Source organism: Phyllobates terribilis, unplaced genomic scaffold (genome assembly GCF_046119375.1).
Source record: "Phyllobates terribilis strain yellow unplaced genomic scaffold, ASM4611937v1 Scaffold_2__4_contigs__length_985480577, whole genome shotgun sequence".
NCBI classification, from domain to species: Eukaryota; Metazoa; Chordata; class Amphibia; order Anura; family Dendrobatidae; genus Phyllobates; species Phyllobates terribilis.
In genome coordinates this window covers 864,551,145-864,574,226 of record NW_027362762.1, presented here as the reverse complement: position 1 = coordinate 864,574,226, position 23,082 = coordinate 864,551,145, and the positions used below count along the sequence as shown (strand labels likewise).

Sequence of the window (23,082 nt, the reverse complement as noted above, 5' to 3'; positions counted from 1 at the left end):
CTATGACTATTATTAAACAGTGAACCGAGTAGAACAGCACAGATCCATTCTCTGTGTAGTGGCCACCCCCAGGTACTGCAGTTCAGCTTCTATTCCCTTCAGAAGGAGCTGAGCTATACAAAGTGTATAGGGATGTGCTGCTCATTGGTGAAGACACTGAGTGTTGGCCACACCAATCTGATATTGATATCCTATCTCAATGATCGGTCATCAATATTAAGCCTGGGACACCCTATTACAGGCTGAATAGCCATTTAAATTACATTTATCTCTAACAATGCAATACATTCATAGCTAAGCAGAGCTGTTTTATACATAGAAACCAGATACACACACATTTTTAGGGAGAGGATTGAATATTTTGTTCTTTTATTAATCTTGCAATCCTGCTTGGCTTTAGTAATGTTCTGATTTGTGCCCCAAAGTGCCAAAATTATTTACATAGCCTTATAGTAAACTATAATTGTAGTACATAGGCATAAAGTAATACAAATATAATTGATTTTATCCTTCACTTTCACCAACTGATATTATACCTTTAGTATAAGTGAAGACTGAGGTGACAACTGTTACGACCATACATTGTTTTGTTGGGGGATCAGCAGTAAATTGTTAAATGGACTCGTCTTCTTGGGTTATAAAGTATAAAGGATTTTTTTTAATAATGGTGAAGTTGAATATGTATTATAGGTCATATCACATTAGCCTGAATTTCTGTAAGTTCCTGGTTCACATGGTAACTAGTAATAGTATGGTGGGTATGTCTTCTTTCCTGTAGAACCTTCTGGCCGTCGTCATTGATTTTGTCATTCCACTTCATTTTGGTCAAAATTTTTATATTTTCTTTTGAAGAAACCACACTATAACAAGCACAGATAGGTATTAATTACAATATTTGCACTGCTGCTGTACAGTCATTTGGAACACTATTAAATGTCTGGAAGATGATTGGTTAATGTATATTCAGAATGCTAGGTGATAATCTGCATACTATTAATGCAGAGTTGTCTTACTTCTACAATAATAGAATGCAAATTATCAGCTATTATAGTTTTGAATATACACTAACCAATCATGTTCCAGTCATTTAATTGTGTTCAAATTGCATATTAATTATTTTTTTGGTGCCCAATTTTTTTCTGCTTTAAACAGGACCTTTCGGCCAGTTTAGCATGATAAACTGGCCACATCATTGAATAGTGACTGCAGAGTTGTGTAAAATGTAGTTCTTGTTTTTTTCATTTTTTCCTCTTCATTGCAGAGATATTGGCTTGTAAAGTTTAGGTTATAATTTTTGTTAAATCCAAGGGGCAATACCAGAGATTTTTCACATCTCCCCCTGCATGAGTTTAATCAATCATAAGTAGACATAAACAAGCAGTACAGGCTTTCTTCTGTGTGAGACATGTAATGGCAGACAGTCTGTTCTCCTCACTGATCGGACTTCAGAGCTGTGTGTGATTACCAAATTTCAGGAGCAGAGCAAAGCAGAGATTACTAACACTTTCATCTTTCATCTTAAGGCAGTCAGTGGGGGGAGAGAAAACTAAGGTGACAACATTTTCAGAAGAGAGCTGCAGCTGCAGACGTGTTTGTAATAAAACAAAGCTCAGCTCTGCTGTATCCCCCTCACCCAACATTGAATGTTGTGAGATGAAAGGTGAAAGGGTCTGTAATCACACTGATCTTTGCTCTAATACCTGCACATTGTAATAACACTCAGGTCTGCAGTGACACTAGTGAGGAGATCAGACTGTATGTCATTACATGTCTCACACTGAGAAAACTTCCCTAAGCTTTTGTGGGGGCGTGTTCTTTTTACCCCCTGTATGTTGCCGCCTGCTTATGATTGAACAACTTCATTCAGGGAAGAAGTTGATGCCATCAGAAAATAATTATGTTGTGTCTGATCATACTTGGCAGGACACAAACCCAATCATCAGGTACTGTGCACCTGTCCTAATCATGAAAACAGAACACCAGTATGATTCCTTTTGATTGATACCGTTCAACCCCTGATGGGGAGGTTAACAGCACCAGACATCCCCTTTTAGCATTCCACAACCCCTCCACTCTTGAGCATCCACCCACAAGTCACTCATGAGCAAAGGGGAGGGGTTATGGAATATTTTCTGCCCTGTTGAAAGCTGAGGGATCTTCAAATTTAGGGAACGCCCAATGGTGTTTCCAAGCTAAAACCTTACAAAAAAAATCAGTTTAAACATTTTTTCCTAGTCTCCCATCTAGTGCTATCATCACTAGAAAAGGAAATGTTAAAATGGATTTGTCATCAGGTTTTACTATGCAAACTGTATACACCATTAAATTAATGTCTTAGTCCTTTTGTGACCTATGTACTTATGTTGAAAATTAATGTAAGCAGCTATATAAAGTGATGGTTCATAAGTCTAAGGGTTTTTAGTCTCTGCCCACCCAGCCTGACTGATAGTTGCAGCTTGTACTGAGCAGTATGAGATCTCAGCAGGGAGGCTCCTTAGGAGATTTAGTTAAACTTTCATTAAGAATTATACAGCCATTTAGAAATAGACTTGCATAGTAAATACACCATCCTTATCAGGTCTAAGAGATTGTGATGTTTACAGTTTGTATTGTAAAATTTGGTGACAGATCCACTTTCATCTCCCCCCCCCCCGTACTTCTTGCAATTCAGTGCACATCTATAAGGCCAGGTTCACATTGTGCTTGGGCCACTTGTCAGTGGCTCTGTCGGAGTTTAAAGAAAGGGATTCGGGCAGAACGTCCACGGGGCCATCGACTTTATTAAAGAAGACAGAGTCACTTTTTGCTCTGTCTGTCTTCCATTTTATCGGTATCTGCCTTCTTGAAGCAGACACAAAAGAGGAGTCGACCAGTTATAAAAGTTTTTATTTCTTAATATTTTTTAACATTGTATTAATCTTTTCATTTTTTTTTTCAATTTACCGTAAGTAACTTTAACATGTGACCCGTGTAATGCTGACAGGTATCCCATTAGGCTCTGTGAACCACTTGGGTACCGTGAGTTGTTCATGTATCCCTTGCTTTTGAGTGGCAAAATCTCCCTTCTCCGAAGAAATCACATTAGTAGCAAAAAGTCAAAAAATGAAGTGGGAAATTGGCACATGGGTCATCACAAAGGTATGGAAAATGAATATAGTAAATGGCCGAGCCTTCCTTCTTATGTGGTAAAACAGAAGCCAGTTTTAATCTTTGGTATAGGTCCTTTATAAACTCTAGTAATCTCTGCTCATTATCATCTGGTCATGAAATTATTACTGTTTTTCCATTTTCTAATCAAGATAACAAATTATCATCTTAATTGAATTTCAGGGAGTAATACATTTTTGTCATTTGTTTTCTGTAACTTACCTTTAATAGAATTATAACAATAATCAAAAGAAGCAAAATTCCCCCAACAGAACTACCAATGATGATGGGCAGAGTATTGATCACTTTGTCTTTAAAAATTGTAACGGATAACTGGAAAACAATAGTATAAAAAAGAGGGATAAAATGACAAAAGTATTTCTACATAGTAAAACTTGATACAATACTTGACACAAGTATTTAAAGGGAATCTGTCACCCTCCTGGGACTTTTCAGACCTCTAATATGGGCATATAGGTGATAGAAATGTGAATCTATACTTACCTGTATGGCCCATGGGCCTATATGGGTCTATAAAGTCCCAGGAGGGTGACAGATTCCCTTTAATGCTCTAACGCAAATATCTGTTAAGATAACTTGAGGAGGGTGGTAGAAATCAGTAGAGACCATTCCGATAGACAAAAAAAAATACTTTACCTTTCTTCATCTTACCAAAGATGTTCTAGAGATCTCATATAGGGAAATGACACAAGGCTCCTATGTATTCATCTTATACATCATGTACTTTCAGTATGTCCCCACTTAACAGCTCGCCAGACAGACGGCTCCTCAATATTCTACTGTCAATGCATTTACGCCAGTATTTTATGCTGAAGCTGCCACTTATAGCAGTGTAGCTAAGCCTCTATACAGAATATATTTTCAAAAGTTTTTCTGATTCTCCCTGAACAAGATTACATGTATCATACATCACATATGCTTCTTTCTAATGCATCAATCCTTTTTCCCAAAATTGTCCAGTTTCATAAAGGTTCCCCATAGTTCTTCAGTTAGTAACAGTATAACATTTTACATTTATAAACTTCTACATAATGTTACATGAGGGTGTTAATCAATTCGCAGACCTCCAGGTCAGTAATCTGTAACTGCTGGATGACAGGCTTGCGAAACTCCGTTTTCTTCCCGCCTCTTCTTTTGATGATGCAGGCTGGTGTGATGTCATGTGTATGTCACTCAGCAATGATGACATCACACCAGTCCAGCTAATCAAAAGAAGAGCCGGGAAAAAAGAGAAGTTTTGCAGGCCTCACATCCAGCGTTCACAGACTATTGACCTGGCCGATGGACCAGAGTTCTGGAAATCGATTCTCCCGTCTCTAGTGTTGACAACTAAAGGGTTTGCATGAGATTTAAAACTCATGGCCGCCTTCTTCTAAAAACTGCGGCATATGTTGTAGCTGGTAATAGAAATTAAAGAGGATTTCTGGGCTGAGAAGTAACATCTGCAGTCACAGAGGGACTGCGAATCGTGACATGTTGGGATTCCCCTATGTTCTCCGTGCAGGGTGGTGGTTATGTGACCACATGATTTGTATAGTTGTGGTCACATGCCTACTAGATTCTCCAGTACTTCTCTAAATAGAACATCTGAAACTCTAGTTGGCATGCGACAGCAAGTGGTGACGTGACCACAAATTGCTTAGTTGTGGTCACATGACTGCCTACTCGTAAACGAAATTCAAGGGAATTGTGATCGTGTGCTCATCACGGACAGGTACAAATCGGTACTTAGTAGTTATATAGAGTGACTGCAGATTTTTATTCTCAGCCCGAAAAACCCCTTTGACTCCAATAAAGTGAATGGGACTGGGGTACAATACCTTCAACAATTTTTAGACAGACGCAGCACACATGTTGGAAGATAGCAGCCATATTTTTGTAATACTACAATCCTTTTAATATGTCACAATTCCGCCTGTAGGTGTGTCTGGAAGTAGTGAGTGACAGTTCAGCCGTTCAATCTAGGACAGGGGCATGCTGAGCTGTCAGTGTGTTGAGTGACAGTATAGCCGACCAATCACGGCCGGGGCGTTTCGGGGCTTCATCTATGTGTCTGCTATTCGAATGGTTACCTGGCTCTCTACCTCCAATTAGTGCCAGTTGTAGCTTAGCTCAAATGGTGTGCGCTTGCTATGTTCTCTGTATTCCAGTATTTGATCTTTGTTGCCCAACCTTGGACTTTGCCTTTGACCATCACTTTGCCTTGCCCTTTTATCTTGATCTGCTTCCTTCACAGAATTCTGACTTGGACTGTGACCTAACTACGCCTTTTTTTACCCATTTTTTTATGACGAGCCCTCATGGTATCGGACCCCGAACCTCTAGACTACACAGCCTAACAGCTTGCCCATGAGTAGTGACTAGCATCACAATATCCATGACAGTTACATCTATACAGCCTTCTGCAGCTCACCTGTGCCTTGTGTTCTTGTTCCTTTAGGTTTATATACAACGTTTTGTCATAAAGAATTTCTCCGGTGACATTTAGTTCTTGTGTTTCCTCTACTATCTACAAATAGAACAGAAATTTACAAATGTGCATAACATTTAGCATTATATAATAGCTTTGTCTGTAATTTATAGTCTTTGTTACTGGAAGATACTCCATGGATCTAGCTCATCTGCGTGTGAGTTTCGGCTGTCATTTATATTTTGGGGTTCAGATGTTTCAAATTGTAAAATGACCCACAAATAACAGCAGTGAATTCTGCACAAGAAGAATGGAAGAAGCAGCAAAGACGGACGAGTGAAAAGTAGATGGAGCTTGTAATCAAAAAGGGATTCAATCATTACCTTATGAAGATTTTGCAAAAATAATCTTGTAGTTATCTTTATTTCTTCCCTTCCAAATGTGACTTTGCACAAGATAAAGCAGCACATGATTTCCTCGTTCTGACAAATAGAAGGGGGTTTAAAGAACACAGTAAATTCTTAGTAATGTTAAATCACATGGTTTGATTTTCTGCCAGCTATGTTTACCATGCAGGAACGCAAGGGTTAAGAGGTAAGTCATATGACGTATCGGAAGGGTATGTGATGGCACCCATTAAACTTTAGTGGGATCCAAGTGATTACACTGAAATTTCTGTCACTTCACAGTGTGTTTGCTGAATACATTATTTATACAAAATTTATTAAAAGATGGACGCCTCTTAATATATTTGATTCATTATACGCTCTATTAGGCAACAATAAAAAAATCTACACCTGCTATGAGCAGACATAGGCACCATTTATCTTTACCCCAATTATTAAATTGGTGCTAAAGTAGCACTCTGAGGGCATATATTCATCTGAAATGTATTGTGGTGCAGAGACCCGCTGACTCCCTGCACTGCATTACATGCCACCGACCAATAAGGCGGCATCTGTCGTTGGCGTGTTAGTCACAGGCAGTGCATAGCAGTGTTGTCATGCTTCGCCCATAGCATGCACACCGAAGTCACCCTCTTCGCTGGATCTAGAAGAGGACGACGAGTGTCGTGGGAGCATGGGAAGGTGAGAAGAGTCATTTTATTTTAAATGTGTTAGAGAACAGGGACAGAAGAGGGGAAAATTATTACAGCATGGGCCCAGGAGGGGAGCATTATACCAGGAAGGGGCCCAATATGGGGGACATTATTACTGGAAGGGACATTGTACCAGGAAAGGGGTCATTGTACCAGGATGGGGAACATTATTAATGGAAGGAACCCAGGAGGGGGGATATTATACCAGGAAGGGGCCCAGGATGAGGGACACTATTACTGGAAGGGGACTGGATGGGGACATTGTACCAGGAAGGGGGACATTGTACCATGATGGGGAACATTATTACTGGAAGGGGCCCAGGATGAAGGACACTATTACTGGAAGGGGACTGGATGGGGACAATGTACCATGAAGGGGGATATTGTACCACAAGAGGGACATTATTAATGGAAGGGGCCCAGAATAGGGGGCATTATTACTGGAATGGGCCAATATGGGAACATTATAGCACAATAGGGGACATTATTACTGGAACAGACACAGGATGCGGGACATTATACCAGGAAGGGGCACAGGATGGGGGACATTATACCAGGAAGGGTCCAAGATGAGGGCATTATTACAGGAAGGGGCCAGAATGGGGGAAATTATACCAGGAAGGAGCCCAGGATGTAGGACATTATTACAAGAAGGAGCCAGGGTGGGGGAAATTATACCAGGAAAGGGCCCATGATGTTGGACTTTATTGCTAGAAGGGGTCCAGGATGGGGAACATTCTTACTGGAAAGGGCACAGGATGGTGGACATTCCAACCTGGAAGGGGACCAGGATGGAGGACATTATACCAGGATGGGCACAGGATGAGTGACATTAGTAAAGGATGGGGGACATTATGGTGGTGGTAGTATTTAGAACGCTCCAAGGGCCCATACATCTGACCAACATGCGAGGGGGGGGCCTGGTCCAAATTTTGCACCGGTACCCATCGGACTCTAGTTATGCCACTGAATATACGGGCAAGTTACTGAGTATTTCCTAACATATGTGCTAAGCATGGTGTGAAAACCAGTATGAACAGACTCTGCATCAAAAATTAGTTGCCATTTACATTACAAAAAGTTTCCAAACTCCATTCTCAAGTGGAAAAGATCTGCACAAAAATAAAAGTATATCATAGATGTGAAAACCCACAACATTGTCACTCATTGTGGATTTAACCTTTTGCAATGCATGAGCTAAAATCTGTGGCGGTCAGTAAAATATTCGGTACCGAAATAATTTTCTTTCCAGTGCTACTTCATGATGAATTCCAATTCACAATATACATTATATATGTATCTTTCTTATATGTAAATATGCAATGTTAACGTACTGCCATCTAGTGACAAGTTCAAGTAAATTGCCTGTGATTTTATTACCAGTTTTTTAGGATTGGTGTTGGCAGAGGTGTAGCTAGGGTTTTGGTTCAGTGGGGGCGAAACTTCTGAGTGTGCCCCTAACCATGTAACCCTGATTACAAAAATAGTGGTGCATCCAGCAAGTGGATGCAGGAGAACCTCAGCAGATGACCGCGCTGTTACTGAAAATAATCTCTATACAAAGACCAGCACTGATACTACCGCCATATGGTGACATATATTGATAGATGCCAGTCCTGTAGAATATATAAGAGATTACAATTATATATAGTAACTTGCAGCGGACGTTCTTTCTGATAAAATTGTTCACTTTTCCCGTCTTTTCCAACTGGCCCAGACCGACACAACAACTCCTCCATCCAGGACTCAGAGTCTCAGGTCTGCAGAGATCACAACAAAGACACATTTGACTCCTTACATTTCAGGCCCCGTCCCCATCTATTCCCAACCTGCACAAACCCCTCATCCTGCTGATAATCCATTACTGAGCCGCTGCTGTATGTGTCCCTATTACTGCACCTACTGTGTGCCCTCTAGATGGTAAAACAAACCTCTAGAATATAGTAATGCCGTGTGCAAGTGCCCTAGAAAACAGTGCCCACATTTTGCCCCCTAGAAAGTAATAATGCCCTCTGTGTGCCCCTTTGACAGTCACAATAACCTGAGTTCCCCTATAACAATAACTGCCCACTTAACATTTAATAATGTCCTGAGTCTCCCCCCATGTACACCCCCTCTCTACACAGTATGATGCTCTCCTATACATAGTATAATGCCCCCTCACTGTATAGTACCCCCCACACAGAGTATACTGACCCCTTAGTAGCCCCCAAACTGATGTTTCCAACACTGTATGATGGCCCCCACACTATACAAAGACTCCACATAATCTCCCACACTGCATGATGGCCCTCACACTGTGCAAAGAACCCACATAATCTCTCACACTGTATGACCCTAACTGTAATGCCCACACTGTATAAATAGCCTCCATAGGCCTCTATAGGCAGAGTCTGTAGCATAATCCCCCCACCCCTCATAGGCAGTCTGTAGCATAATCCCCTCACCCCCCATAGGCAGTCTGTAGCATAATCCCCTCACCCCCCATAGGCAGTCTGTAGAATAATAACCCCCCATAGACAGTCTGTAGCATAATCCCCTTACACCTCATAGGCAGTCTGTAGCATAATCCCCTCACCCCCCATAGGCAGTCAGTAACATAATCCCCTCACCCCCCATAGGCAGTCTGTAGAATAATAACCCCCCATAGACAGTCTGTAGCATAATCCCCTTACACCTCATAGGCAGTCTGTAGCATAATCCCCTCACCTCCCATAAGCAGTCTATAGCATAATCCCCTCACCCCCATAGGCAGTCTGTAGCATAATACCCTCACCCCCCATAGGCAGTCTGTAGCATAATCCCCCCACCCCCATAGGAGGTCTGTAGTATAATCCCCCCCACCCCCAAAGGCAGTCTGTAGCATAATCGCCCCCACCCCCCATAGGCAGTCTGTAGCATAATCCACCACCCCCATAGGCAGTCTGTAGCATAATCCCCCCCACCCCCCATAGGCAGTCTATAGCATAATCCCCCCACCCCCATAGGCAGTCTGTAGCATAATCCCCTTCACCCCCCATAGGCAGTCTGTGGCATAATCCCCCCCTCCCCAATAAGAAAAAATAAATAAATAAAGCACAATACTCGCCTCTCTCTCCTCCTTGTTCCCCGCTGCTCCGAGTGCCTGGCCCGCACAAATCTTCAGCACAGCGGCCAGGCGCCAAGTGATGACGTCAGTGATGTCAGACACAGAGGACGCTTCGCTCCCTCTTCCATCACTGAGCTTGCAGTTGCGGTGACGTGCAGGGGGGGGGGCGATGCTGGCACCGGGGGCCCCCCTCCTGCTCAAGGGCCCCATAGCAGCCGCCGGGCAGTGCAGGGACATCAGGTCTCCGTGCTCTGCCCGGAGTATAACTGGTCGTTATAGCGTGCCGCTACAGTTACAATAGCATAGCTCTGGATGGGCCCCCTCAGAGCATGGGGCCCGGGACAACCATCCCCTCTGCCCCCCCCCCCCCCCCCGGTAGCTACGCTACTGAGTGTTGGGTTTCACGTGGTGCAACCTTATTGATGAAGTAGAATATTACGAGCTGAGTGCTTAAAAAAGGGAGGTCCCTGAAATGTTGCTGCAAGCGCAGGCATTTGGTCCCTGATGCAGTGTCTTGGTTGGACATGGAGACATGGATGGAATTAAACCTGCTACCCCTCGTTTATACTAACTTCTCCCTGGTGAGAGCAGTGATACATTTTCTTACTGCATATTTATGTGGAAGAAATTTAGTATAATGTGAATTGGAATTCCTTATACAGAAGCATTGGAAAGAAATTTTTTTGGTATCAGCTATTTTATTGACCATTGGTTAACGACAACTTTATGGAGAAGATGTGTCAATTAATGAATATATATTCCACAGATTCTAAAAATACATTGTAGGTTGTTTATGAATATAAGGATATATTATATTAATCATTCATATAAAACTTACATGAAATCCATTTCCACATATTTGCTCTTTGGTTTCAGTTTTACATTGAGTTGAATTCTAAAAAAAAATGCAAGATTTGATCTTATCAATACCTACAATCTCCTAAAAATCTCCTAAAAAAGTATAAATTGTCATAAACATGTACAACAGCAAGAGCATTATAAAAGACACATTCTAGACTATGCAGCCACAATGGAGACCTGTGATTCAGTGGGCTTGAAGCCAATCTGCACCAACCCCCTCCTCCCCCACCCCTTTTACCTCACCCGTCATGTCTGCATCACCAAGATGAAGAGATATCGGCTCCCTGCTGCACCACTTAGCCTGAGCTTCTGAGTCTTATCGCAGCAGGTGCGATTATATCACTATATCGCGTATGCTACACAGAGCCTCAGTGCACACACTGTACAGACCGGAGCAGTGGGGGAACAGGGTGAGGAGAGTAATAGTCATTTTTTTTAATGACAGTACTTGTGGGGAGCTGTGGCGATTTTGATACTCTGTGTGGGGGACATGATGCTGTGTGGGGGGTGTATGTAGGTGAAATCATACTTTGTGGGGAACTGTAAGGGCATCATACGGTCTGGTGCCCATAACACTGTGTAGGGGATTTTAAAGCATTATATTGTGTGAGGGCTGTATGAACATCATACTGTATGGCCGTCATACTGTATTGGGCGGCTGTAGGAGCATAATACTATGTGGGGGACATCATACTGTGTGGGGGCTATAAGGGCATCATACTGTGCGTGGGACAACTGTGAGGACTTCATACTGTGTGTGGGGGGACATTACAGGAGCATTATGTTTTGGGAGACATTATACTATGTTGAGAACAATGTGGGAGCATTGTAATGTGTGTGGGGAACTGTGGGGGCATCATACGGTGTTCGTTGCACTGTGGTAGCATAATACTGTGTTGGGAGCTCTGTATGGCACTATACTCTATACTTTGCATGTGGGTGGAAACGTTAGGTGGGAAAATTCACTGTGGGGGTATCATACTATGTTTGTGGTGGGGGGACATTTTTGGAAGCATAGTACTCTATTAGTTTCATGAAAGGGGTATTGTAGATGACAACACTAAGGGGCTTTAGTAGGACCATAATTACTGTATGTGCTATAATACATGTCCCACTGCCTGTTTTAAAAAGTTGGGAGGTATGAGTCCATCTACTCAGCCGAATATGTTGTTTTAGATTGAGAGGAACGGGGGGCATTATTAGGACATTTGCTATGGAGCTTCAGGATTTCTATGTACGTTCCTTGACCCTTTCTATGCACTTTATGAAAACTCTGTACATTGCAATGGAATATGTCTTATATGAACAACAGGAAAAAAAAATAATCAGTGGCCTGTTTTTTCGCTTTTGAGTTGAATCTGAAGACTAGTTCTTTCAGACACAAGAATATTTCTCAAAGTCACTAAATTCCCTTTCACCACTGGGCTGAGATTAGGGTTCTTTGCAGGTTAATACCAGGAAATTTCTGGGGCTATTTTTGTGCAACGTGACATCAGAAAAACCAGAATAAGTCAATCCCAATAGGTTGCCTTAAAGTTGGATTCTCTCATCTGCAATGCCAATATAATAAAGTCAATTTCAACCTGTGAAAACCATTTTGTGGGGAAAAATTTGGTGCTGATGTATTTCTTTAATACATTTTTTACAAGGATGTGGGGGAGTTTTTCTGAGCCAGAGAACTAAATCTATTATAGAGTTGTAGTAAAAAATTGAAAGCCTTCATCCAATCACAACTGGAGATGTTTGTAGAAGGCTCCGAGTCCCAATCACCCATTAGTGGTGACTCTGAAGAACCAAAATTGTCTCCTTTAGGTTCATACCTCTGTGAAATGACTCAGGGAATTTGGAGTTTGTGACTCGCCCAGGGGGATATGGGGGACTCGGTACCCCGGCCTTTACCTCCTTGGGATGTCACGGCAGTCGGCTCCCGGGCCCGTACCCTGGGGTCACTCTTTAAAAGGGGTTTGTTACTTGAAGGGATGAATAACAGTTTTTGTCTCGTGACGCTACCTGTGGCTCCTGGTAATGGATACCAGCGCTGCTGCAGACCTCCAGGGGTGATGGGATGGCAGCTGGGATGCTTCTGCTCCCCACAGGCGGAGAGGGCCCCCGGGGCAGGGTTGATGGAAGGGATGCAGGTGAGAGGTGGCCCGGTCGGGTCAGGGGGAATGACGGACACGCACACAGGAGATTCGCTTCAGTACCTTTACTGGTGTAAACGGCAGGTATGGTCCAGGGTACCTAGTAGGAAGGGTGCACTTCTGGACTCTCCCCAGTGAGCGGGTAGTAGGCCTCCTGGTCCGTTTCTTCCTCTCTCTAAAGCTCCTGGCCAGCTTGGAACTAGGCCTAGCTTCTGTACTGTTTCACTCTCTCATCTGTCTGCTTGGTAGTAGAACTTTTCTCTGGCTACCACTATCCCTGTATGCTGGGGCCTTCGTGGTTCCTAGTCCTGTAAATGTTTATAGCTTCAGGTTGACCAGGGGTCTGGAATCCTCCTGGTATGCCGGTTATCCCTACTGGGTGTAGAGGACCCTTTAGGCGCGGACCCAGTGTCCGGCTTGTTTTCTGGGGTGAGCTTAAGATGCTCCTCTGCCCCCTTAACTCCTCTCTCCTCTCCTTGCCTCCAGCCACACTCGAGGCCCTCAGCACAGCAGCTCAACAGGTGCTGCCTCTTCACTGATCTAAAGTGCCAGCACACTCTGCCTACCTAACTCCACCCTCCAGTATATATATCCCAAACAGGGCTCCCTCTGGTGGTATGAAGTGGAAGGGTGGAGGTGTCTGTGTGTATTAAGGGCCTCTTGTGGAGAAGTCCGTCCATGCACCCTTTTGGGTCCTGTGGTACATGTGTGTAGCAGGGTGCCACATTTGCACATATGTAGATTGGAAAAAAGCGTCTGAATACTTATGACCATGTGATATTTCAGTTTCTCTTTTTTAATAAATTTGCAAAAATTTCTACATTTCTGTTTTTTTCAGTCAAGATGGGGTGCAGAGTGTACTTTAATGAGAAAAAAAATGAACTTTTTAGAATTTACCAAATGGCTGCAATGAAACAAAGAGTGAAAAATTTAAAGGGGTCTGAATACTTTCCAAACCCACTGTATACACCCAGGCCACAGTGTTAATTAGCCAGAGGAAGATAGCCGCTGGATCCTAGAGATACAACTTCTAAGAAGTTGTCTGTAATGCCAAACGAAGAGATCCCCTGCAATCCACTGGAGTGACTGTCTGTCACTTCTGACACACCCGTAACACATACTCATTAAAGGGGTTGTTCAGCAAACAATTTTTTTTCCCAAATGTTTCAAAAATAGAACAGACAAACTCACCTCAATGATCCCCAACCTCAATCCGTTAGCGAATCTAGCCCACCCACTGTCAGCCTTTACAGTAGTTCCTGCTGCAGTGGTGACATCCTAACACAGGGACATGTGACCATATTCACCAATCACTGGTCACTGTAGCGAATGAATGGTCAGGTCACATATCCCTTTGTTAGGACATCTGCTGCTGCAGTGACGGACACTGAGCAGTATTGGATCTGAGGCAGCAGGTGATCACTTTAAACTGGACATACACATTAGTTAGCTGTCAGCTTGGTTTGGCTGACAGCTATCTCTTCCAACACCTCCAGGAATTCTTGGCTGTGTGCTCCTGTATTCTTTATGAGAGACCCACTGATGTTACTCACCTGTCATGGCTCCAGCATTGGGCTTTGCTTCCTTGCCCTATGGTTGGCTGCCTCTTTTCTAGTTAGAGCCACATTACTATGCCAACCTGGCACACACCTCTGATGTTAAGGCCTTTTAAGGCCAAGGCTGGCTCAATGCTGCCTGACTTTTGTAGGTAGTATTGCACTTTGCCAGCACATGTAGTGGAGTTAGGCCACACTTCCCACATAGATCTGCTCAAGCCAGGTGTCTTATTATCTGATCAGCTGTTCTAGACTGCTATCCAGTAAGCAGCTACTACCACAAAGCTCAATCCTGCTATTCTGATGCCATCCACTCCCTCATCTCAGCTATCAAGGCACCAGATAAAGAACTCGTCTCTTCTATTACTGATGCTGTTCGCATCTTCATCCCTGCTGAATACCTGATAACCTTCTCATTTCTGCTATTCCTGGTGCCATTAACACCTTTAATTTTGCTGATTCAAGGTTCCCCATTATAAGCTTGTCTATGTTATTCCTGGTGTTGTTCACACCTTTTTATAACATGATATTTCTGGTCATGTGTTGGATTTTTGTACGTGTTTTCCAAGTGCAAGAATTATCTAGCTGTGTTTTATCTCCCCACTGGATAGGATTGAATTCCAACCTCCCAATCTTTATGTCCCCCAACATAATCTGTCATGGAGCCGTCAAGAGTCTAAGCACATTTGATGGTCGGACAATTCCGCTGAAATTGTTGCTGGATAGCCCCTTTAAGCTCCCAAGCCTAGGCAGTGCGCATCTCTGACAACATCAACACCCCCTGATGCCTTTCTCTTGCTCCTCCATGGGTGTCCTCCTCTCACTCCCAACTTCTAATACTGATTACTGAGCAATTGTAAAAAGTGCATCTGTACACTTTACACATCACATAATCCCTTTATTAAATGAACATCAGATCATCGGCAGGGAACGCACCTGGATCTTCTGGATTGATTGTATTTCCGAAATAGTATCACTTCTCAGTTTAATGGGGACCTGCAACTCCAGACTCAGTTCAGCAGCAAAGGGATTTTCTGCATTCACCTTAGGATATAATTTTATGTATTAAATCGGAGTGAATAAGCTGCTATCATTACAAGCTTTAGGAATATTGCACACTTACATTAAATGTATATTGGACCTCTTCATACAAAGCTGGAGCAGATGGTATTGTCACAAAAAGTGCTGCCTGTTGGCTACAACAATAGAGAAATGTTAAGTATCTATAGTGTATTGCTTCTTAGACTCCATATCCTGAAGCCACTGATGCACCAGAGTATCAGCTTCAGCATGTGAGTGCTAACAGTGAGTGCAGCACGGTGGCTCAGTGGTTAGCACTATTGCCTTGCAGCGCTGGGGTCCTGGATTCAAATCCCACCAAGGACAACATCTGCAAGGAGTTTGTATGTTCTCCCCAGGTTTGCGTGGGTTTCCTCTGGGTTCTCTAGTTTCCTCCCACACTCCAAAGACATACTGATAGGGAATATAGATTGTGAGCCCAGCAATGATAATGTATGTAAAGCGCTGAGGAATTAATGGCGCTATATAAGTGAGAAAAATAAATAAATAACCAAACATTTCAAAACCAGGGAATGATCTTAGATTATTTCCAGACTGCCATGTGTACAAGCTGAAAAGTCTGTTCACATGGCAGGTTTCAATAGCTAAGCCAGATCTGCCTAAGAAGGGGTCTGGCTAACCTATTAAAATAAGCTGGTCAGCCAGTCCCCTTTATAACAAGCAGATAATGAGAGGAAGGAAGCTCTCATCTGAGTTGAGACCAACACGAGACATGGAGCTGCCGGGACGGAAAAATATTGGTGAGTGCAATTACATTGCATTTGATAGACAGCGTAACATAATTTGCGCTGCTGGACAATCCTGCTAAGAGAACGGTGGATAGTGGTATTATAGATAAGTAGATTTTTTTTATTCACTCGTAAAATTATAGTAATTCCACAGAACTTTATAGATGTCAGCATCACTATCCCCGTTGGGACAATGTAAATTCCCTATCAATAAGTTTTTAGAGTAATCCGGAGAACCCGCGCAAACACAGGGAGAACATACAAACTCCTTGCAGATGTTGTCCTTAGTGGGATTTGTACCCAGGACCCAGCGCTGCAAGGCTGCTGTGCTAACCACTGAGCCACCATACAGTGCTAACCACTGAGCCATATATAGATAGATATAGTCAGTGAGGTATTGTGATGATGTTATTCCTCGACCCATTAGCCTTTAACTAACGTACAATTAATGTATAATGTGACCATGTCGGAAGCAGACAAACCCATTGAAGATCTCTGGGATCCATAGTCATGGGACTTTTCTTGTATCTGATGTGCTGGAATATGGAGATGAACTGTGGTTTCAGTTTTAAACAAAGTCTTATTTGCACAAATGAGCTCTCCTAGCACTAGTCGTGTATCCTTAAAATACAGTTTACAGGTTTTCTTTATGGCATAGTTTAAAGAGAACCTGACAGCAGCATTTACCCCCATAGTGTGTTAGGAGAGCTGAAACAGCCTCCTAATGATGTTTGTAATTACATCTTTTGTGAATAAGTGTTCATGTATTTACTAGAATACTGAAATATAATTTTGGTACGCCTGTACCAGGACTAGTCCCGGAGCGCTGTCACTCATCTCTGCACTTTGTTGGTATCGCACTTAGCAGCCTCTGGACTAGTCTGGGCACAGACACGCTTAGATTAAAGTTCAGTTTTGCAGTAAATACAATGTTATTAGGAGGCTGAAACATCACTCACTCCTAACACATTATGGGGTAAATCCTGCTGTCAGGTTCCTTTTAAACATATTTTATCCCACACATATTATCCCATCAATGTTTTGCTAAAGATCGTACCTGACCAAAGAGTGCAAATTGCGTCTTGTTACATTTACTCCAGCTGGACATATCAGCCAAACAATTCCAGAACATATAAGAAAATATCTTATCCCGATATCATTAAAAGACCTGATACAAGAAACATTTCCAAGACTTACACAGAGAGGACAGCGCTGAAGGAATGTCTTACAGGTAACACAGTTTTCTGAACCAGCGGTTCTGAGACTTTGTTAAAGCTGAAATCAGTAAAATTGTATATTAAAAAAAAATAATAGTATATTATATGTATATTCATGACATAATCAGTATAAGCACTTGTTTCTTTTTTTCTGAACTACCTACAGCACCTACAATTCTGACATACATGAGGACCATCAAGAAAAATATCTTTTTTTTCGTGTTGGAGTGGTACTTTTAACCTAAGGTCCCTGCCATCTGTCTTGGAGTCACCCGCCAGGGTCTTCACCTTTTTTTTGGCACCACTCCAGTCCCGCGCCGCCATCTTCTGACCACAACTTTTGACTAGCCGGAAGTCAGAAGTTACGTCACAAGCTCTCAATGCAAGTTTATGAGAATAAGGCCCTCATAGACTTGCATTGAAAAGTAACCTCCGGTTCGCCCATCAAACACTGGAATGATTCGGCAGGTCATAAATAGCTGGAGACCGATGGGAGCAGCAGTGATAGAAGGTGAAGACAGCGGGTGGAGAGTATAATACTCAGGTCAGGGATCTTAGATTAAAAACACCACTCCAGCTCTGCAATAAAAAAAAACGCTGGAGTGGCGCTTTCTAATTCAAATTTCATTTTCAATAATTAGTTTACACTTTTTATTTTAGATTTATCCATAAATAAAATGCATGCCAGTTAAATGGTCCAACAGCAATAAATTACTTGTGACATATTCCATAGTATTGCGTATTATAGAGCTGATCCGCTTGAAGCATTTGTTGAAGGGGAAAATAATTTCATGATATGATGCCATTTCGAGCTAACCTGAATCCATTACATGGACTGTGTCCCTCTGTACAGGCTGCTGTATACAGCTGTGCATGAGACCTCACAGCATATATATATATATATATATATATATATATATATATGTATATATATATATATATATATATATATATATATGGCTATCAGACTAGTATTGCTGAGGTTAGACGAGAAGATGACCACAAGGATTTGGATGGGAAGGACACAGCATTCACAATACTAGTATGTTGTAAATGCTTAAAGCGACTGGACTATAGGGCCATGTAAATGGAAGTTGTTTGTTTAGGGTATGGGCACACGCTTAGTATTTGCAGCAGAAAAATCTGCTGCAAATACTCATGTGTTGGCAGGAAAACGCAGCATAAAATATCATGTGTTTTTGACACGACTTTTGCACACATTTTTCCCAATCATTAGAAAAGGTGAAATCTGCTTCAAAAACGCTGAAATAATTGACATGCTGCAGATATAATCTACTGCAAATCTGCAAGGAAAAAATAAGCATCGTGTGCATGAGACATCATGAATCTCATTCACTTTTTTTGGATGGGGAGGGAGGTGAGCAGCAAACTGCTGTATAGAAATCAATGGGTTGGAGAGAGGTGACTGGGATGTTAAGAGTTAACTCCTCTCCTGCAATGTAGCTACTGCACACACTCAGCCAGGACCAGGGCAGGCACTAGAGGCCAAGTTCCATGGAAATCAGCTGTACACTATGAAACATAAAAGCTGGAATTGTAGGAGAATGACAGCAGATAGAAAAATCAAGTCAATTGCAAACATGCTTAATTTTCATGCTGTCTAACTAATTAAAGCAAATTAATAATTTGAGAATACCCCTTTAAATGCTTGTCTGCCAGAGTACAAAGGTTGCATATGGTGATTGTATATCAATTTTTTAATTACCACTATTCTGACCCAACAAAAGACCTTCCAGCACTCTAAACATAAAACACACTTACTAATATGCTAATTAATTTCTGGGTTTTGCTGACTATCCGGCAAAAGGAATCTTTCTTAAAGGGCTTTTCCGGTTAAGTTGTTATTTGCAACTGTGAACAATTTGAACACAGCTGCAAAGCACAGTTTTATTCAATGTTGGGTATTACAAAACAGCTCCTATTCTTTGGAATTGCAGCTGTTCTGCAGCACCTAGCAGTAGCTGCTACAAATTGAGTGGAGCCTGTCTTTGTAGCTCTGTTCTGTCAGTTCAGAGCTTATAACAATTGATTGGTGGAAGTGACAGGTGTCCGACTCCTACTGACCTGATATTGATGACCTATCCTATGGATTGGTCATCAATATTGTGTGTTAGAGCAGTATATAACTCCAACTTAAACGTTTCTGGGATTTAGTTTACGGTCAGTAAGAATAACAAATCCACAGCTTGTGATTTCCAACAATCTCCAAAAAGTTCTGAAGTGTTCATTTATTCATATAAATCAAGAATATAGGTATACCGTGCACAAATTTAGGCGTTTCTTACATGATAGCAAATAGCAGAATACATTGCTGCATAATAAGTAAATTCACTCTCTGTAATTACCCAGATTAGTCTTTGTTTCAGTGTGTTCTTGAGAGAATTACCAATCCCAATGAGATTTGACAGGCCTGAGGACATTAACCCCTTCCTTACTTTAATAGGCGTGACCTGACAACCCCTTTAAGTAAGAGTCAGGTAACCTCAGATTGTGGGTTTGACTCGCCCAGGGGGGATATGGGCGAGACTCGGTACCCGGGCCTTTACCTTCTTTGTAGGATGTCACTGCAGTCGGCTCCCGGGCCCGTCCTCTGGGGTCACTGTTTAAAAGGGGGTTTTTGTTAACAGTTTGTCTCGTGACGCCACCTGTGGTTCCCGGTAATGAATACCGGCGCTGCTGCAGACCTCCGGGGGTGATGGGATGGCAGCTGGGATGTTTCTGCTCCCCACAGGCAGAGCGGGCCCCCCGGGGCAGGGTTGATGGAAGTGATGCAGGGCGTTGCAGTTTAGGAGGGATAATGGTGCAGCGGCAATAACCAACAGAGACAGTGAAGTGCAGTCCTCTGATTTTACTCACAGTTTACAAGCCCCTCGGGTTACACTGCACAGGTTACTGCTTCCCACGTCGCGCTGCGTTCACCAAGCAGGGGTTCAGAAGTCCCTCTGGCAATTCGAGAGTACTTATCGGGACCCCCCTTCTATATGTTCCTTTCCTCAACCGACTTCTCGCGCTGGGTCTTCTCCCTCCTGCCCTGCGCTCCCCACACACAGTCCCGATCGGGTACTCTGAGATCCCTCTGGGCAACCTGGACTTCCCGGACCTACTTGGTGCCCTTCACGGCGGCTAGGGTGAGGTTATGGCAACTGCACCATGGAAGTGCAGAAGCCTCCGGTTTTTCCAGCCGAGACCTGGAGTAACACGGCTGGTCCAGGGACCGGTTCCCTTCCTGCGGCCTGATCCCTCTGACTCTTGGCAGATTCAGGCGTACGGGTGCCGTCCTGCACTCACCGTACCCCCTGGGATCCCTTCTGTTTCCGGAGCATTCCTCCCTTGCTCCACTCTCACTCCTGGGCCTCTCTTACTAGGCCCCACTCTGTAGTGGAGCTCCTGCAGAGCCCCTGCCCCTCTCACCAGACTCCAAACTCAGAACTCTCCACAACAACTACTCCCTCTTCCAAAAATGGCTTCACTTTATATACTCCTAACAAATGCTCCCCTAAACTCCTTCCTCCACCCACACCCACTACTTGGTTCCCCCTCACTCTGGTTCCCCCCACTCTAGCCAGGGACAGGGCTCAGCAGAACACAGCGCATCTTCCCCTTCCAGCCAGCCTGGAGCAGTGTAGTTTTGGATGCAGGTGTTGGGGTCCCGGGCTGTACCCTTTCCTTACCAGAGAGTGAGGCACCACTAGATGTAGTACCTCTGTGGCGACTGAACCCTCAGGGGCGCCACAGGTTCAAGAGTAGGGATTGTGAAAACAAACAACATATTGGCATCTTAGTGATAAGGTTTGCAAAAACTAAACACTGAACATATGTGTCATACTTATATAAAGGCATCAACAGTGCCACATGGACAGAATAAATGCAATTCCTTTATACAGGAATTGGCGATGTTGTGAGCACAGTCAGCTCCACAGATGATTCCTAATTAGATAGGTTAAACAGTACTAACATTACTAAATATAAAAGGTGCAAACTGTCTCTTCAGAGAGGAAGAGGACTTGAACTCTAATGCAAGGCGTTTAAGTCTCCTCATACTGGCGTGCCAGACCAGGCATGTCACTCTCCACAAGGAGAAACCTTGCCCCTTAGATCCAAAATATAAAGGTATACTTACTTGTCAACCACATAGTAAATGGTGGCCTCTGGAGCAGAAAATTTATTTTCAGTTAGTTGCCAAATGATAGAAAATGTCTCCTACATGAACAGATAGATATATATTATTACAGCTGAGCAAAGTAAATTCATGTCATTTCACAGGGACTAGAAAATAAACTATAAAAAAGCAAAAAAAAGTCCAACTACGTCAAGGTGTACCTAATATGGATGGTCCCTATCACTAATGTTTCACCTCTCTATGTGTCAAACCAGTCCTCATCTGAACTGGGAAAATGAAAGGAAACCGGACATAGCTTGTAATTAAAATCTTGCCGGGAAAGATGGGTGGATGAGGGTGCGGAGCACAGGAAGGTGCTACCAAAAATTAAAAAATACAGTATACTGACGTATAGTGTATATATCTGTTTGTATATCAGCCTCATAGGATATTTGTGCACCCTACATTAATTTGACACTACAGGGCCCTATATTTTTTATTTTCTGTGGTATATATTGCGGCTGAGGGGGTTGGCACCCTCCCAGGCTCAGCACCCTTATCCACCCATCTTTCCCAGTAAAGTTTTAATTATTAGTTACGGTTGGTTTCCTTTCACTTTCCCAGTTCAGAAGAGGTATGACTTGGCACTTCGACAAGTAGGACATAGTGATAGGGACCATCCGGATTGAAGGTACACCTTGACGTGGTTGGATGGTCTTTTGCACTTTTTGATCAAAATAGTGTTAACTAAGTAAGTACCCAATGTTATGTATATTTACAGTAGAGTTAAATAGGTTTTTGATTTTCTGAAAAAAAATCCCAGTGTTTTAATCACCTCCACGGGTCCAGCGCTGAGTCTCGCCTCTCTTCTCGGTGTCTGGTATTGTCTGCAGTGCTAATGTCATGTCGACAGCGCTGCAGCTAATCAGTGTGCACATGTAGACAGCATAAGACACTTGGAACCGATGAGCTCAAGGATTGGCTGCAGTGTTGTCAATGTGATATTAGCATTTCAGACAATAACAGACACTGGGGCAGCAGCAGAGACTCGGCCTGGGTCCTGGGAAGAATAAATAAAGCACAGTTTGAGTTTGTTTCTTTAAAAGAATTTGTACCTGGGGACAGGGTTTTTCTAAAAACGGAAAACCCCATTAAATTGATACAAATGTTGTGTACATTTGTATTCCAAATGTCATATAAAAAGATCACCGTCTTTTAAACAAATCCAAACTTGTTGAGAGTACACCAAGGCACTGTTCCCGTTAAGTTGTGAGTCTGGAAATGATAAAGTCAAAGAATAATAGACTCTGCAAAGTGGTATACCTGTAACTGGAATAATTTTTAGGCTGTTTTTACTCTTTCTTTTCCAGATTTCTCAGCTTAGTGCAGGAATGTCAAACTCAAACACACTGAGGGCCAAAATGAAAAATTTGGACAAAGTCACGGGCCAACAAGTATATAGTGTAATTGGCCCCACATAGTGCTCCATACAGAATAATGGGCTCCACATAGTCCTCCATACAGAATAATGGCCCCACATAGTCCTCCATACAGAATAATGGGCTCCACATAGTCCTCCATACAGAATAATGGGCCCCACATAGTCCTCCATAC

At 42.8% G+C, this 23,082-nt stretch overlaps 1 protein-coding gene across 5 annotated transcripts in view; it reads right to left on the bottom strand.

Annotated features, from left to right (window-relative positions):
- Positions 1 to 372: 372 nt before the first annotated feature.
- The window catches only part of LOC141234485 (integrin alpha-E-like), a 356,506-nt gene continuing 333,796 nt past the window's right edge, over positions 373 to 23,082 (bottom strand). For 4 of the 5 annotated variants that reach the window (XM_073668018.1, XM_073668016.1, XM_073668019.1 and 1 more), the window contains 9 exons: positions 21,490 to 21,569; positions 17,329 to 17,406; positions 15,447 to 15,519; positions 15,260 to 15,367; positions 10,604 to 10,660; positions 5,962 to 6,060; positions 5,582 to 5,677; positions 3,370 to 3,480; positions 374 to 860 (listed from right to left, as the gene is read on the bottom strand). In XM_073668018.1, coding sequence (XP_073524119.1) covers positions 807 to 860; positions 3,370 to 3,480; positions 5,582 to 5,677; positions 5,962 to 6,060; positions 10,604 to 10,660; positions 15,260 to 15,367; positions 15,447 to 15,519; positions 17,329 to 17,406; positions 21,490 to 21,569 — 756 coding nt within the window. In that variant the 3' untranslated portion in view covers positions 374 to 806. Of the gene's footprint in view, positions 861 to 3,369; positions 3,481 to 5,581; positions 5,678 to 5,961; positions 6,061 to 10,603; positions 10,661 to 15,259; positions 15,368 to 15,446; positions 15,520 to 17,328; positions 17,407 to 21,489; positions 21,570 to 23,082 lie in introns of all 5 variants that reach the window. The other variant, XM_073668020.1, reaches the window with a different exon arrangement.